At 38.3% G+C, this 14,688-nt stretch overlaps 3 protein-coding genes across 3 annotated transcripts; 2 read left to right on the top strand and 1 right to left on the bottom strand.

Annotated features, from left to right (window-relative positions):
• Positions 1 to 1,489: 1,489 nt before the first annotated feature.
• Positions 1,490 to 3,613, top strand: LOC120090145 (EP1-like glycoprotein 3). Its single transcript, XM_039047662.1, has 2 exons — positions 1,490 to 2,289; positions 2,396 to 3,613. The coding sequence occupies exons 1-2, from the start codon at positions 1,807 to 1,809 to the stop codon at positions 3,344 to 3,346; spliced, it is 1,434 nt and encodes a 477-aa protein (XP_038903590.1). The 5' UTR covers positions 1,490 to 1,806; the 3' UTR covers positions 3,347 to 3,613.
• Positions 3,614 to 5,671: 2,058 nt separating this feature from the next.
• Positions 5,672 to 7,654, top strand: LOC120089948 (WEB family protein At2g38370-like). Its single transcript, XM_039047395.1, has 2 exons — positions 5,672 to 6,134; positions 6,227 to 7,654. The coding sequence occupies exons 1-2, from the start codon at positions 5,916 to 5,918 to the stop codon at positions 7,454 to 7,456; spliced, it is 1,449 nt and encodes a 482-aa protein (XP_038903323.1). The 5' UTR covers positions 5,672 to 5,915; the 3' UTR covers positions 7,457 to 7,654.
• A 504-nt stretch (positions 7,655 to 8,158) lies between these two features.
• On the bottom strand, positions 8,159 to 14,225 carry LOC120089947. Its single transcript, XM_039047394.1, has 3 exons — positions 12,151 to 14,225; positions 10,275 to 11,374; positions 8,159 to 9,043 (listed from the first exon to the last, which is right to left on the bottom strand). Exons 1-3 carry the CDS (start codon positions 13,627 to 13,629, stop codon positions 8,914 to 8,916), a joined length of 2,709 nt encoding a protein of 902 aa, XP_038903322.1. The 5' UTR covers positions 13,630 to 14,225; the 3' UTR covers positions 8,159 to 8,913.
• Between the last annotated feature and the right edge of the window lie 463 nt (positions 14,226 to 14,688).

Here is a 14,688-nt window from a genome sequence, read left to right as displayed (position 1 = left end):
ATTTGAAGGGTCCGACCTAAAAATTAGACAAAAGATGTAAAATGACCCGATTTTTTTAAAAAATATCGAACGACTCCTTTGTTGACATCAAATTCGAGTGAAATTACCAAAATATATTATGTGTACGCAGAAAAGTAGTCTCGCTCTTGCTCCTCTAGTCTGTCTCGCTCTCCCTTCTTTTTTCACTCACAAATCATTATATCTCTCGCTCTAACTTGACTCGTTCTCTCTTCTTTTTTTCACTTACAAATCACTATGTTTCTCGTTCTCGCTCTCTCTTCGTTTCATCACTCACAAAATCACTCCTCTCTTGTCTCTTGCTCACTGGAGTCAGTCGCGTCGAAGCTACTCACATGGATTCGTCGTGTCGAGAAAAAGAAGAAGACGTACAGAGGAGAAGAAGCCGGAAAAGAAGAAGATGACGTGTAGAGGAAGATTTCTCCCATCAGAGAAGAGGAAAAAGAAAAAAGAAGGGCAATAATGTAACTTCACGTGGTCACGACATTAGCAAAGAGGCATTTGACATTTTTATCAAAAATTGGATCATCTGCCATTTTGAATATTTAAAAGGGGTCTTTTTGAGATATTAATCCGAAACTGGAAATGGAGGCCGAAGCGAGGTGGTGACCATTTTGGGCCCAAATACATGATTAAGGCTGGAGGCCCATTTATTACAGAATTGGGCCGAGCAGAGTATGGAAGTTGGATGATTGAGGCCCAGAAGGAAGCCCAAACGGAAAATAGGGGAAGTTGAAGCGACGTCGAAGATGAGACGTCAGAGAAACGTGAGAAGGAAGTCAGGAAAGGGCGGGGCACACGTGGACCCGAAACGTGGCAGACAGATAAGAGTATGAAATTATGGAAGTGAGGAAAAGATGCAGCCCACTACAGAGAAAGTCGCAATCCATTCAGCTAACTCCTCTCATTTTGTTTTTTTTTTGTTTGGTCCCACGTGGATCCCACGTGGATCCCTTTCCTCATTCCACTCCCACTCTCTTTTCTACCCTTTTGGCATACCAAACCAACTTCAACTTGACGCTATAATGCGACAAATATTCGTTCTTATTTCTTACTTATCTTTTTTGCACTATACTCCAACATACAACGAATAAACAATCTATATATATATAACAATATTTTTTAAATGAAATTTTCAAATTTAACGAGCATAACTGAAGCATACTTCAAAAATAAAATTCAAGACAGTTTTCTATAATTTAACCTTAAGAAAATTAGCTAAAACTATTTACATTTTGCACTAACCAACTTGATTTGCCATTTGAAGTAAAATTAAGTTTTTCATTTTACTTCTACAAAAATTCTCTGAAAACTAAACATAGAACTATAGAAAGTTATTTTTTTCCAAGGACATAGAAAGTTGAATAAACATAGATATAAATTTGTTTTTAAGCATCCTTAATAAGCAAATGTCACATCGTTTTCACAATGACCTTCTAAAATTATCGTAACAAGAATGAAATTGAGGAATAGGGTGAGTTGAAAATTGAGATTGGCTCAATTAGGAGTAAAAAAAGAAGGTTAAAAGAATATGATGCAAAATAAATAAAGAAATACAAAGAGAAGTGTCACATGGACAGGCTGTAGGGAAAAGATAGCTTTAATTACGGCTGGAATTTACTATAGCAATTATGGATAAAAAAAAAATAATAATTAAGAATTCCTGGATGCAATTAATGAATCCACTAACATTTCAACATTACCATAGCCAGGCAAAATGAAAGGTGAGTCCCTTTTTGGGAGTGGACTGCTCTGCTGTTGCCTTCATCATCTTCAATCTTCATTCATATGCTTTCTCATTTCTTTTCCTTTCTTTCACTAAAATCTTCCTTCAAAATATCCCTTCATTTGTTTGCTTTTTCTCTGATGAACTTGAAGGTAGCTGCTGGGTTTTGTTTTCTCATTATTCTTTTCTTCAATCTGGGCCCTTCCATTTGCAGAACTGACATTGTTACTGGTTATGAAGTTAATCTGGTAGTGCCGGCGGAGTACGAGGAGTGGTTCATCGGAAGGGCCTTTTTGATGGAGACGGAGCATTTAATGCCGCCCAATTTCCGAGTAGCTTTGACAGTTGAAGCCACGCAAGGCCAATATTCCTGTTCCTTGCAGGTTTTCCTCGGAGAAGTTAGGGTGTGGAGCTCCGGCCACTTTTCCCGGTTTTTCACGGCGGAGAAATGCGTCCTTGAGCTCACTGCCGACGGGGACTTGAGGCTTAAGGGTCCCACCGGCCACGTGGGGTGGCGGACGGGGACTTCCAGACAAGGTGTGGAGGTACATAAAACGGCATCGTTTGATGTGTATCGCAATTCGCATTCGAATTCGCTGTTGAATGGAGCGTTTTTCTGAGTGAGTGTGTGTGTGTGTTTTGTGGATGCAGAGGCTCAGAATATTGAGAAGTGGGAATTTGGCTCTGGTGGATGCTTTTGAAAGAACTAAATGGCAGAGTTTCAATTTCCCAACCGACGTGATGGTTTTGGGGCAGAGTTTGAATGTGGCTACCCATTTAACTTCCTTCCCCCCGAATTCAACCTTCTTCTACTCTTTCGAAATCGAAACCCAAAGAATCGCTCTCTATCTCAACTCTCCGAAATGCAAGTATTCTTATTGGGAATTCAAGCCTCCCAACAACATCAACCTCTCATTCATCACACTCAACGCCGAGGGTCTGGATATCTTCGACGACCGAGCCAAGAAAATTTCAACAATCCCATCAGGAACGCCTCGGCCGTTGAGATTTATGGCACTGGGGAACAAAACTGGGAATCTGGGCCTTTATTCCTACTCCCCTCAAAGCGGAACTTTCGAAGCTTCATTTCGAGCACTCAGAAGCACTTGTGACCTTCCTCTGGCTTGTAAGCCGTACGGGATTTGCACATTCTCCAATTCCTGCTCGTGCATTGGATTCAAAATGGGGGGCGAAGAAGAAATTTGTGGGGGAAGCGAGATGATGGAATTGGAGGGGGTAAGTAGCATTTTAAGAGATGGTCCGAAGAGGGTGAATGTGAGTAAGGAGGAATGTGGGGAGTGGTGCTTGGAGGAGTGCAAATGCGCGGCGGCGTTGTACTACTGGGGCGTAAAGGAATGTTATGTGTACAGAGTGGTGATAGGGGTTAAACAGATTGAGATGGGAATGGGATTGAGTTATATGGTTAAGGTTCCGAAAGGGAGTGCGTTGGGGCGGCAGAAGTCAGGGCTGAAGAGATGGGTGCTTGCAGTGGTGGGTGTGGTCGATGGTTTGGTTATTCTTGCTGTTTCTGGAGGCCTTGGCTATTACTTCATCAAGAGGAGGAGGAAGAATTTTATGGATACACGAGATACCCATTCTTGACTAATCTCTTTTCTTTTTCTTTTCTTTTCTTCTTTTTCATGTGAATTGGAGAGTTTGATTTTGATTTCTTCTCTCTCTCTCGGATTTTTTCTTTTCAGTAACAAGTTGGGGAATATAGGCGATGGATATGAATATACCAAAATTGGGATTTTTTACTCAACTTTGTTGGACATATTTAATTTTTTTAATTGCAAATATTTATCCAGGTCAACTAGGCAGAATGTAGTCCACTTTCTGTTGAATCGTTTGATCATGGTTGTGTGTGGCAGGCATGCCAACCGGAGTTCTGTCTCGGATTTCAAATCAAAGGGAACTAATTATGGATAGATTTGAATAGAAGTAAATTAATCTTCCGTAAATTTTAGTTTTAAATTAGAAATAACTAATTAAGGTGTTTGGTAAATTAATAGTAAGAAAACTAAAATAAAAAAGTTTTAAATAACTAATTAAGGTGTTTGGTAAATTAATAGTAAGAAAACTAAAATAAAAAAGTTTCATCGAATAATTTTTGCATTTTAGAATAATTTTAAAAGTCATTTTGGATAGATTAATAAATAAGTTAGTTTATCAAATAATTCTTTTTAAATAGCTTTTTAAGATTTCAAAAGCAATTCCATGTGGATCGAAGTAATGGGCCAAACTGCTGAACTAATGAAAACGAAGAGTAGTAGTTAGTGGGTGAGCTTTAAGCTTGAAAATAGGTACATGTGCTACACATTTTACTAATGAAAATGACATTTTTTTTTTCATGTGTGACATTCTCTCAACATGTCAACCCATCGTTTTCTCAACCTTATTTATTATCAAGGAATCTTTCTAATTAACCTTTAACTTAAGCTCAAACTTGTGTGATGCACATGCTATGGGTTAATTTACAAATTTATGTTTTGAATTTTTTAAGTTTGTATTTATTTGATATTTGAACTTTCAAAAGCATCGAATTGATTTTTCAACTTTTAAGTGTTTAATAGAACTTTCAAAATATCAAATATAGCTCTAGATTTTCAATTTTGTGTCTAATAGGCCTCTTACATAATCAAAATTTTGAAAAGTTAATTGATATATGATATAAATTTGAATTTTATGTTTAATGGAACTATAAACATAAACCCATGAATTTTAAAAACGATCAAATAGGTCAATGACCTATTAGACACAATTGAAATTTCAAAGATCTATTGGACACCAATTGAAAATTGAGAAACTTATTAGACACTTTCTAAAGTTTAAAGACAATATAGACAAAATCTCAAAGATGACGAACAAAATTTGTACTTTAACATTAAATACACTCCATGAGACGAAAGCAAAAAATAACACCTTTAAATATCAACAGTAGCCCAAATATAATAGTAAGCAAGGTTATGGAGAATATGGGAAAATAGTATTAGTTGTTGGTATGGGAAACTCGTATATAGGCCTTGGATGTTTTTTCGACCATTATTCTTGTCAAACTTTGTCAATAGAGTTGACCTACGTGAAAGTACTTGTACCAATATGGTATTGATTGAGTACACTATGATGCCTAAATTAGTACAGGTCTAAGTACATGGAGGTTTAGAGTTTCTTACTTGGAATTTACTTACGTATCTCTCTCTCTGAGATTATCAAAATAGAGCTATTTATAAAATTCTTCCTTGCTTGCAATTATGTATAACGTGAATGGTATAGGGTGATGGTGGCCTTCAAGGTTGTAGAGTGTCAGTGTCGAGTTCGACTCGATTATTTTTCTTTTGGTGTAATTTTTCAAGCTTGGTTGATCGAATCGAAACAAAAGGGTTTGACTTTTCTCTTATGGAATTCACAATCTCTCGTTTCGCCACTCAATTTCTTTTAAAATTGGGGCTATCTGTAGGCTTTGGGCCTAAGGGGCAACCCTCGACCATAGTTAATGAGAAAAAGTAAAAAAAACAGTTGAATACAATGAATTAGCCAAGGTATTGTTTGAACAACATAAGTGATAAAAGAATAGAATAACAAAATGGGATTAGAGTTGTAGTTCAAATAAAGGTTAATAGAGGTTAACAAGATGGTTGTGTTTTCCCTAAAAAAGAAGAATTGAAATAAAAGAAAAAGAGAGTGGGAGATAGAGAAAGATGATAATCAATTGTATGTAATGAATAAAGAAAGGCAAGAGAGTGGAAGACAATTCCAATCCAAATAATCCCTTTTTATAAGCTTCTTGTACAATGTAATAGTAAAATGCATTCAACGGTCTACAAAAAGCAATGAGTGTTGAAAGCCGTTGGCAAATATAATATCATATATGTTGCCGTTGGACACCATGGCCCCACAGGCTTCAAATATCAATGATCCAACCATCGGTCATTTCCTTTCAACTTTCAACCCTTTTACCTTTACTTCTTTTCTCCTCCTTAAAATCCCACCAACCATCTGGAGTTTTCTTGGAGAAATTCATGTTTTCAACTTGTTTCTAAGTTTTAACCTGCTTTGTCTCACTCATCTTTCATCCTTGTCCATTACATTGTTCTTTAGAACAACGTAGTCAATTTACTTCTCTTGTCTGCTTGAAGTTGTCGTTTTCGTCAAGAATTTGGTTGTTTGTTTGATGAGCTCCATGGATGAAACGCAAGTAGTTTTAGATTGTGTAGGTGGGCCTGGTACAGAGAGCTTCCAAGAATCGGAAATGGCGAAAATAGAGACAAAATCCGATCATGTTAGAGCTGAAGTCGACACGTCGGCCCCGTTCGAATCTGTGAAGGAAGCGGTGTTTCGTTTCGGTGGAGTCGGCTACTGGAAACCATCTAACAAACCCTTCGAACAAGAGGTCAGTATTCTCTCTCTCTCTGTGTTTTGGGTAAATTCTGCTGTGACCTGTGAGTCGCAATTTACATTTTCCTTTTAATTTTTTTGGATCAGCAACATGAAGCGGAAGAAATTAGCATTGAAAAGCTGGAGGAGCAGGCATCTCAGCTGGAAAATGATCTGATTTTGAAGCAGAAGGAGACTCTGGATATTTTACAAGAACTCGAATCGACGAGAGCTTTTGTTGAAGATTTGAAAATGGAGCTGCGGAAGGAGGTATCTGGAATGAGTAGTATTAACACAAATGTTGCAGCTGAGGAAGAAGATGATGATAAGGAAAACAATGGCCGTCCCAAAGCTCAGAGACTGAAATTTGTGAAAGGTTTCGAGCAGGCTCAGCGTAACCTTAGCAGAACTACAAATGGGATTTCTGAAATTCGGGCTTCAATGAAGGTATTTAACAAGAAATTAGAGAAAGAGAGAGTTTCGTTGGAGAAAACTCGGGAGAGATTGAGGCAGAATTCTTTGGAAATGTCATCAGTTGAAGAAAGGCTGAATCAAACGAGGGAAAAGCTGCAAGTTGCAAAGGATGCTAACATGGAGGAACATGGTGCTGAAATTCTCAAGGAGCTGCATATTTTAAATTCGGAGGCTGAGAAGTTTAAACAAATGGGGGAAGCTGCAAAGTCCGAAATTTTGAGGACAATATCAAAGATTGAGAGAAGAAAGGGTAAGATAAGAACGGCTGAAATTAGATTGGCAGCGGCTGCAAAAATGAAGGAAGCAGCTATTGCATTGGCAGATGCGAAGGTGTTAACAAACCAGGAGCTTGAGAACGGGAATGAGTCAAAAATGAAAATCTTGAAGCAGGTCAAAGAAGCAACAGAAGAGATCAAAAGCACAAAATTAGCATTGGAAGAAGTTCTAAACAGTATGGAGAGTGCAAAGAGGGAAGAAGTTGCAGCAGTGGAGAAATGGGGATGGGAGCACGGTAAGAAGATGGAGTATTGTCCAATTGCTGTGAGTGGACCCACCCCTGTTCTGAAGCCAACTCTTTCAATAGGACAGATACTGAGTAGGAAGCTGTTTCTCCAGGAAGAACTGATGTCTGGGATCGCACCGGAGAAGCGATTCTTGAAGCAGCAAAAGGTATCGCTGGCGCAGATGCTCGGCAAACAAAATCGGGATATGCCAAATTGTGTTAAGGTTGAACGATGGAGCAGTGATCAGAAACACTCTAACAAAAAGCGAAAGAAATCGGGATTCGTTGCACGGTTCCCTTCATTCTTGGCAAAGCAGAATGATAATCAGAAGAGAAAGAAACCAACCCCCAATCTCAAATGATGTGTTGTGTAAGCTTAAGTTGAGCTGCTGTGTGCTTGTATGCATCTAACATTGTGATCCCACTACTGACTCCAGCTTGTGAACCTTCCTTTAGTTTCTGTTAGAATTATGTATTTATGATTCATTGGGGATTCTTCCTCCAAATTCTTTTGTTTTATTATGAATGAATAGTGTGAAGTTTTTCTAAAGATTTGCCTACGATCGCACGTTTGTATTAACTTGACAAAAAAATTTTTTAAAAAAAACCCAATTTTATTTAAACACTTCCGATAAATATATATTAAAATACGCTTGAAAAATTATTTTAAGTGATTATCAAACGCTCTAATTTCTTCCAAAATGACTTATTTTTTAAATTAAACATTTGAAAATATATTCTGAACACACACTAAGTCAGTCACACCCCTCCTCACAAAACTTCAAGGTGATTAAGAATTATGAAATTAATGAAATGAAATCTAGTTTCAACTATTTTTCACAACTGTATCAGCCTTTTTAAAGTTAAAAGAAGAACGAGAAAAGAGGATGGGAACGATGTAGCCAAGATGTAGCAGTCAATTATTTGTCCTTCGAAGTTAAACATTCATTTTCCTTTGTATGGTACACTCTAACCCATAAAGAAAAGTAAAATCCAAGTCCCCCATCCCGAACAATCAATCCTGTACGTCATGGCATAGCAACGTAAGAATTCATTCACTCGTCTTCCTCTTGAATCAAATTTTATAATTGAATTTGGAGATACAGTTAATGGGATATGGCAAAGGCATAGAAACCAATCAAATATAGCAAACAGCACAGGAATCAAAATGTTCATATGCAGCTCAGAGGGAGAGTAAATGATAAAATCCCATCTTCAATGCAACTGAAAACTACACTAAAATTATACACATGAGAAGAAGTTGGATTTAGGGGTGTCTTCAAAGTGGGGATAACAAGTATCATATATCAATTTCCATGCTGACAAAAGAGGAGAGTGAACTCTATTTCTTTAAGATGAGTGAGTGTAATAAATATATATATGAGAGGACGAGCCAGCGATTTGATGACCTAATGGTATAATCAACACATCTTTGAGATGACATTCACGTGATTAGTAGTGAGGCATGCAAGCAAGAGCGAGAAGGGAATATAGCTCCAATGAACAAATTCTATTTTTTTTCCTCAAAAAGGGGGGGCTCCTCCTCTCTAGCAAGTGTTATAGAAGCTTTTAAAATATGATGAATTATATGGATGACGACCCCTACGGTTACCTGATGCACAAATAAATGCATGCCACGTGTATTTCCTATCCGTGCTACTCTAAGTAAACATCAATCTCCCTTACAAGAGGAGAGGAGGACGAGAGACATTGGATTCCAGTATTCTTCTAAACACTCCATATACCAAAGAGACTATTTGCCTCTCCAGAACAGGAGTCGTGTTTTTTCCTTTTTTTTTAATAAGCTCTTTTTATAGTGTTAGTTTCCGGTTTTCATATCAAAAGACCACAGTGACTGTACATCTGGTGAGGGAAATAGACCCCCAACAGGCGGCTTCACAACCGATGGCTTTCCAGCACCCATCCCTGAGCCTTGTGCTTCCCATTCTCTGCCAAGACAAAGTTACCATCAGTTAGAAAGATAAAACTGTAGTTTCACTTTCACTACTGTCTAGAATTAATTATTGAGAATCATCGTCAATCTAAGTCATACATCTACCAAATCAGACATGGTATAATGCCATCAAAATAGCTCGTCATAATTAACCCTTTGCATGGATAACTCATTTTATTCGTTTTGAGAAACCCATCAAGAAAGATTGGAAGATTACTCGGACATATAAAAAAGCAACCTCACAAAAAAGAACTTCACAAAAGGGACCCATCATGCACAAAAAAACTTCAGTCAAATAAAACAAGACTAAGAGTAATAAGTAACTAAAAGACTTCGGATCCTTCATATTTGACTACACACTAGTAATGCAACTTATCAGCAAAAACACACAACGATGTATTTTCACACCCCGGACCTAAATGAGGTCATAAGGTCTTTTCTTTTGCATCAATTGTGGTTTGATTTTTGCACTACTACCACCAATCAAATCAGCAGCACATTAATTTGTATATAAAATTATCAAACAGGTTTGTTTATAAAAATTACCAGACGTGAGAAATGTTTTAATTATATTTTCTTTTTCAGTATTATTTCCTAGAATAAATTAGAGAATTACACGATTTACATAGAAATAAACCAGTAGGACTTGTCCTTAATTAATGAGGAACGATTCAAATAGCACATATCTCTAACAAGAACAATCCTAGAGGACGAATAAGTTGAAATGCAAGCACAAACGTGCGCCACAGGAACTGATAATAGCCAAAAACATTGTGTGTCAAAAATCTATTTCAAGTTACTATATGAAACGAGCAGCATATACAACTAAGGCTGAGAAATTATATATCGACTATTGTAATTGCATTCAACAGTCCTCGATGAGAGGACTTGATTGCCAAATCAAGAGACTCAAGACAACTCATCAATCTCTCCTATTTGCATATTATTTTAAGTTTCTAAGCTGTCTACATCAGCGAAGTCGATAGACAATCAAATTATGGTGAAATTAGACACGTTGCATACTGCTCTGATGGCAAGAAAAAGTGGGTTTGCATAAGTATGTAGGCATGTACATATGTATGCGCAGCAAAAATACACAGATACACAGGTAGTTTGTAAACTATACAATGAAGACAATCAATTCATCATTTAATGCCCCTTAATTATTTAACAATCACAGAAGAGTAACAGAATTTTTTTCAAACAACAGAAATCAAAGGACTTACTTTGGCCAACAGGTAGTGGCAGGCAGCTCAAATGGATGGCCAGTGGAAGATCTGCTGGGGCTACCATATATCATTTCATTCTGAACAGTTTCATCCTGAGGCACAACAGTGAAATTGTTCTCACTTCTAGACAATGGCGGATAGAAAGGCTTCTTTAACCATGGATCATGATCGCAACTCATAACTGGGTTAAATGTCCCAACACTTTGGCCATTACCAAGGAAAACATTCTGAGAAGGAAGTGTGCCAGACAAAACTTGATCCTCTTTAATGAATGTTGGTGGAATAGTTTTCTGAGGAGGGTGGAAAAAATCATCCTTATTTAGTCTATTAGATTCAGCAGGAAGAATCCAGCCAGCTGGGCCACCTACTAAACCTAAACCATCCTGGCCAAAGGGAGAACTATTCCACATCTGCCATGTTCCCTTATCATTTGCATTCATTTCATCCTTGGGAGGACTTCTCAGATCCAATGCCTTTGGGGTGCTGGGGAAATGATTAGAACAGTTATGCTTTTCCCGTGATAAAGGTGACTCAATTGGAGATGGTTTGTTAATTTCCGAAGAAGCAGTCTTTAGAGTCCGTGGTCTTTCCATTCCAATTTCTGATACAAAGCCAGTTCCTACATCTAACCGAAAATCATCAAGAGACTCTGACACGGGACCCAACAAGGATACTACATCAGGTATGTAACAAGGATCTTCAAAAAGCTCTGGTTCCTCAGGCATGCTTTCATGGGACCCTTCAGCAGCATGAGAAAAATGAGGTTCAATTACAGGTGAAAAACCTATACTACTACTTGTAGGACCCTTAGGATATGTGGATATGGTAAATGGTGATGGCAGACCAAAACTAATAGGATTATCATATGATTGTGTTGATGATAACTGCCCAGGTAACTGGGGTCTAGAAACTTGCCCAGACAACTGTGACCCTATAACTTGCCCAGGAAGTTGTGGATTGCTAATATCTGGCGAGGGCTTCACTACTGGCCTACTTATAACATTGGCACTAGTGGATGAAGGAACAGATGGTGAACGTGTAAATAACTGTTGCCAAGATTTTTTAGGTGCCACAACAGCTTGTGATTCAGTGAATACCTGCAGTGAACATGAGAACTTCAGCTCATTACTCTTTATTTCAATATATAGATAGGAAACAGAGGAGCCTTATATATTCACACAAGCCAGTAGAACAACTCTAAAGGAAGGCCTTCCAATTGTTAATAATCATAGATAGTCTACGATTACAAAAGAATTATGTGTGAATTGTGCACCACCAAGAGGCATCACATGTTGCATACTAATACAAAAAGAATTTATAGACAAACTTATATTCAAAAGTGCTTAGGTTTCTCTCTCCAAAGGTTCAATATAGTAATAGTAAATAAGAAAAACTGTGGCATCTAGACGTCGAAACTACTATCTTTGATAATATTTCCAATTGGGTTGTGTGGATAAACTTTATCAGGAAAAACGGAAAGCCATCTGTTCAATATTGAAGCATAAAGTCCATATTTGATGTTTCAGAAAATGCAGAATTCAAACCTAGAATAAAGTTAAGTTAAGTTTGTATTGAACATTCTCAAAAAACTGTATGCATTAGAAATATAAAAGGGGAATGGGCACACAAAGAGGACCACAGCCTAGGAGGGCAACAAGGCTTTCCTATCCAGCAAGCAAAGCTAAGGATATCAGAAATTGTTCTCTAATTAAACAGAATTAAAGAAATATGAGCAACACTGTTTACATTGGAGAAAGAAGGCAAAAGAGAGGAAAAAGGTCCAAAACATTCCATCATGCGACAGAGTAAACAGTGTTTGTTATCTGTGTATGTGTGTGTTGGGTGGGGGAAAGGACACAAAATTAGAACTTACTGGATGGTTGATGTTCTTATCGTCTCCATTCAAAGCAGATTTCCCAATCGCACGCTCAGATGACATATCTCTAGTAGAAACAGAGGTATTTACATGATCCACAGAACTGTTAGACTTGTCTTTAACAACAGATGCTGGAGCATTATAGACCTTTCCAAACAAACTACCACCACCAAATGCTTTAGAAGAAGATAAAAAGGTACCCCGCATACGATCAAGATACCTAGAACCAGCATATCCTCGGCCAAAATTATTTCCAGGGATATTCTTTACACTATGACACACTATGCTCTGGCCTTTAGCACTCTCCGGCCCAAGTTTGTGACCCTCGCGGCGATCAGTCTCACTCTTTTTTTCCAAATCTCGCTTTCGTTCAGTTTCTTTACCAGTTTTCTTCTCCAACTCTTCTGCATCTGAATTACTCTTACTTGAATTCTTGTCCTTCTCTTTTCTCCTCTCCTGCCGTTTCTTTTCAGCCTCCTTTTTCCCATCCTTCTCTCTGAAAAGTTGTGATGTTCTATCACGGTCCTTCTCAACACCCTTTTTCTCATCCCTCAATTTCCTCCGTTCCTCCACCAATCTAGCAACCTCCTCCCTCTGTTTCCTCTCTTCCTCCTCCAATAATTCTCTCTCTAATCTAGCCTGCCTTTTCTCTTCAGCTTTTCTGCGTGCTTTTTCAACCCTACTCTCCGGGAAGTTACCCCCATTCTCGCCCATCTTGGCCAGTAGCCCCCTATGCTCAGAATCAGATAAATTGTCTTCTCTTGATGAACTCCTAAACAATTTTCTCCAAAGCCATCTAATGCTCAAGAAAAAAGATGTAAAAAGCTTACAGCAGAAAATCACAATACCCGAGTATGACTTTTCTGCCAAACAATGTTCATCTCCTCCACAACCATTCCGCCTCCAATAGCTAGATTTTCCTGCAACGGACTTTCCAACCCAAGCGCCGCTCTCCAACCAATCTTGGCCAGATATCCACCCATTATCTGGCCATACCTTCTGGTTCAACAATTTCCCACTCTTTCCAACAAGTTCCTTAATGATCCCAGAATTTGAAAACCCCGGTGGTATAGGCAAGTCTAAAACTGGTCTTTTAGAAATATGACCACAGCAGGAGCACATGAACCGCCCACCGGCAGGATTTTGATCCTTGTATGGAGTCAAGCAATTCCGACATCGTTTAGTTGCTGTTTTCCTGAGCTTCTGCAACTCAATAGCTTCAAATCTCTTTCTCTCTCTAAGCCGTGCGTTCCTGCGCACCCGCCAAGCTGACAGCTGAGGCATTAAAATCTCATACCAAAAGAGGGTAACCAAAAGCACAAAAACACAAGCAAGCCTGGGTGATGTAATCTCAAATCTAAATGCAGGCGGCAAAAGCTGAGAGAGCGCCCACAGTCCAATCAGCGGAATAACTAACCAAGGAAGCATTGTAGCAACCCGGCGAGACCACTTCTGAATCACGCACAGTATACACATTATCCCCAAAACCCACGCCGCCCAAGCTCCACGTCAAGAATCCAACAACGCAACCAACCCCAAAACCACGGGCAATCCTCGATCTTCGCCTCCGGCAACCTCCCACCGGAAACCCTAACCCTAATACCGCCTCCGAATAGAAATAGGAATAAAGAAATTTCAAGAAAGTTGAAGAACCCTAGGAGCTAAAAAAAATGTTGAAAGCTTGGATACAGAATACTAATCCTCCATAAATGCCTGGATAATCGGAAACCAGCAGAAGCAGTGAAATTGATAAGTTAAAAGTATTCAGATATCCCAGGGGATGGAGTGGATAGAAGCTGGGGGATTGGGAAGAGTAGCAGATGCGGAAGCCATGGCAGCAAAAAGATTATATAAAAATGAGAAGCCAATTAAATAGAGAATGAAAACCAGAAATCGTTCGGTTGAAGAAGATGAGATGATCCGATGAGTCCAAAGACCGTCGGTGCCGTCGTCAAGGTCGTCCGTCCCAGCGAAGAAAACTCTGATAACAAAGAAAGAGATAGATAAGAGAGAGTACGGGAGAGAAGAGAATAAGATGAAAGGATTTTCTAAACGTCAGGGCCGGGGGGGTAAAGCAAAGGTAAAACAAAACAAATTACAGAAGCAATAATCCCTTCCGCCTTCCCTTGGGTTTAGACCCGGTTCACTCCATTCGACCGCTTCCTCTTTCTTTTCTTTTTTTTCCCTTTCTTTTTTTAACCAAAACCTTTGCCTTCGATTTATACTCATTCATTACCAAATATTTTTCTCAATCATTCCCCTCATAAATCTACTTAGCACGCAACTAAATATTTTACGTGCGATGATTTAAGAAGCGACAACTTTTTTTTTTCTTTTCTTTTTATATTATTTTTGTATAAACTTATTCTAATTTCTAAACATGCCCCACATATATATTTTTCGAAATAGAGACCTATATTTTTTATGTTCCAGTCAAAATAATTCTTCATATTTTTCTTAGAAAGATGTTGGTAATTTATCGTTACAAAAAATATATATATATAAATTTATATACTTAATCAATTTAAATCGTAC

The sequence above is a fragment of the Benincasa hispida genome, chromosome 11, assembly GCF_009727055.1.
Source record: "Benincasa hispida cultivar B227 chromosome 11, ASM972705v1, whole genome shotgun sequence".
In the NCBI taxonomy this organism is placed as follows: Eukaryota; Viridiplantae; Streptophyta; class Magnoliopsida; order Cucurbitales; family Cucurbitaceae; genus Benincasa; species Benincasa hispida.
This window is presented reverse-complemented; position numbering and strand designations above follow the sequence as displayed.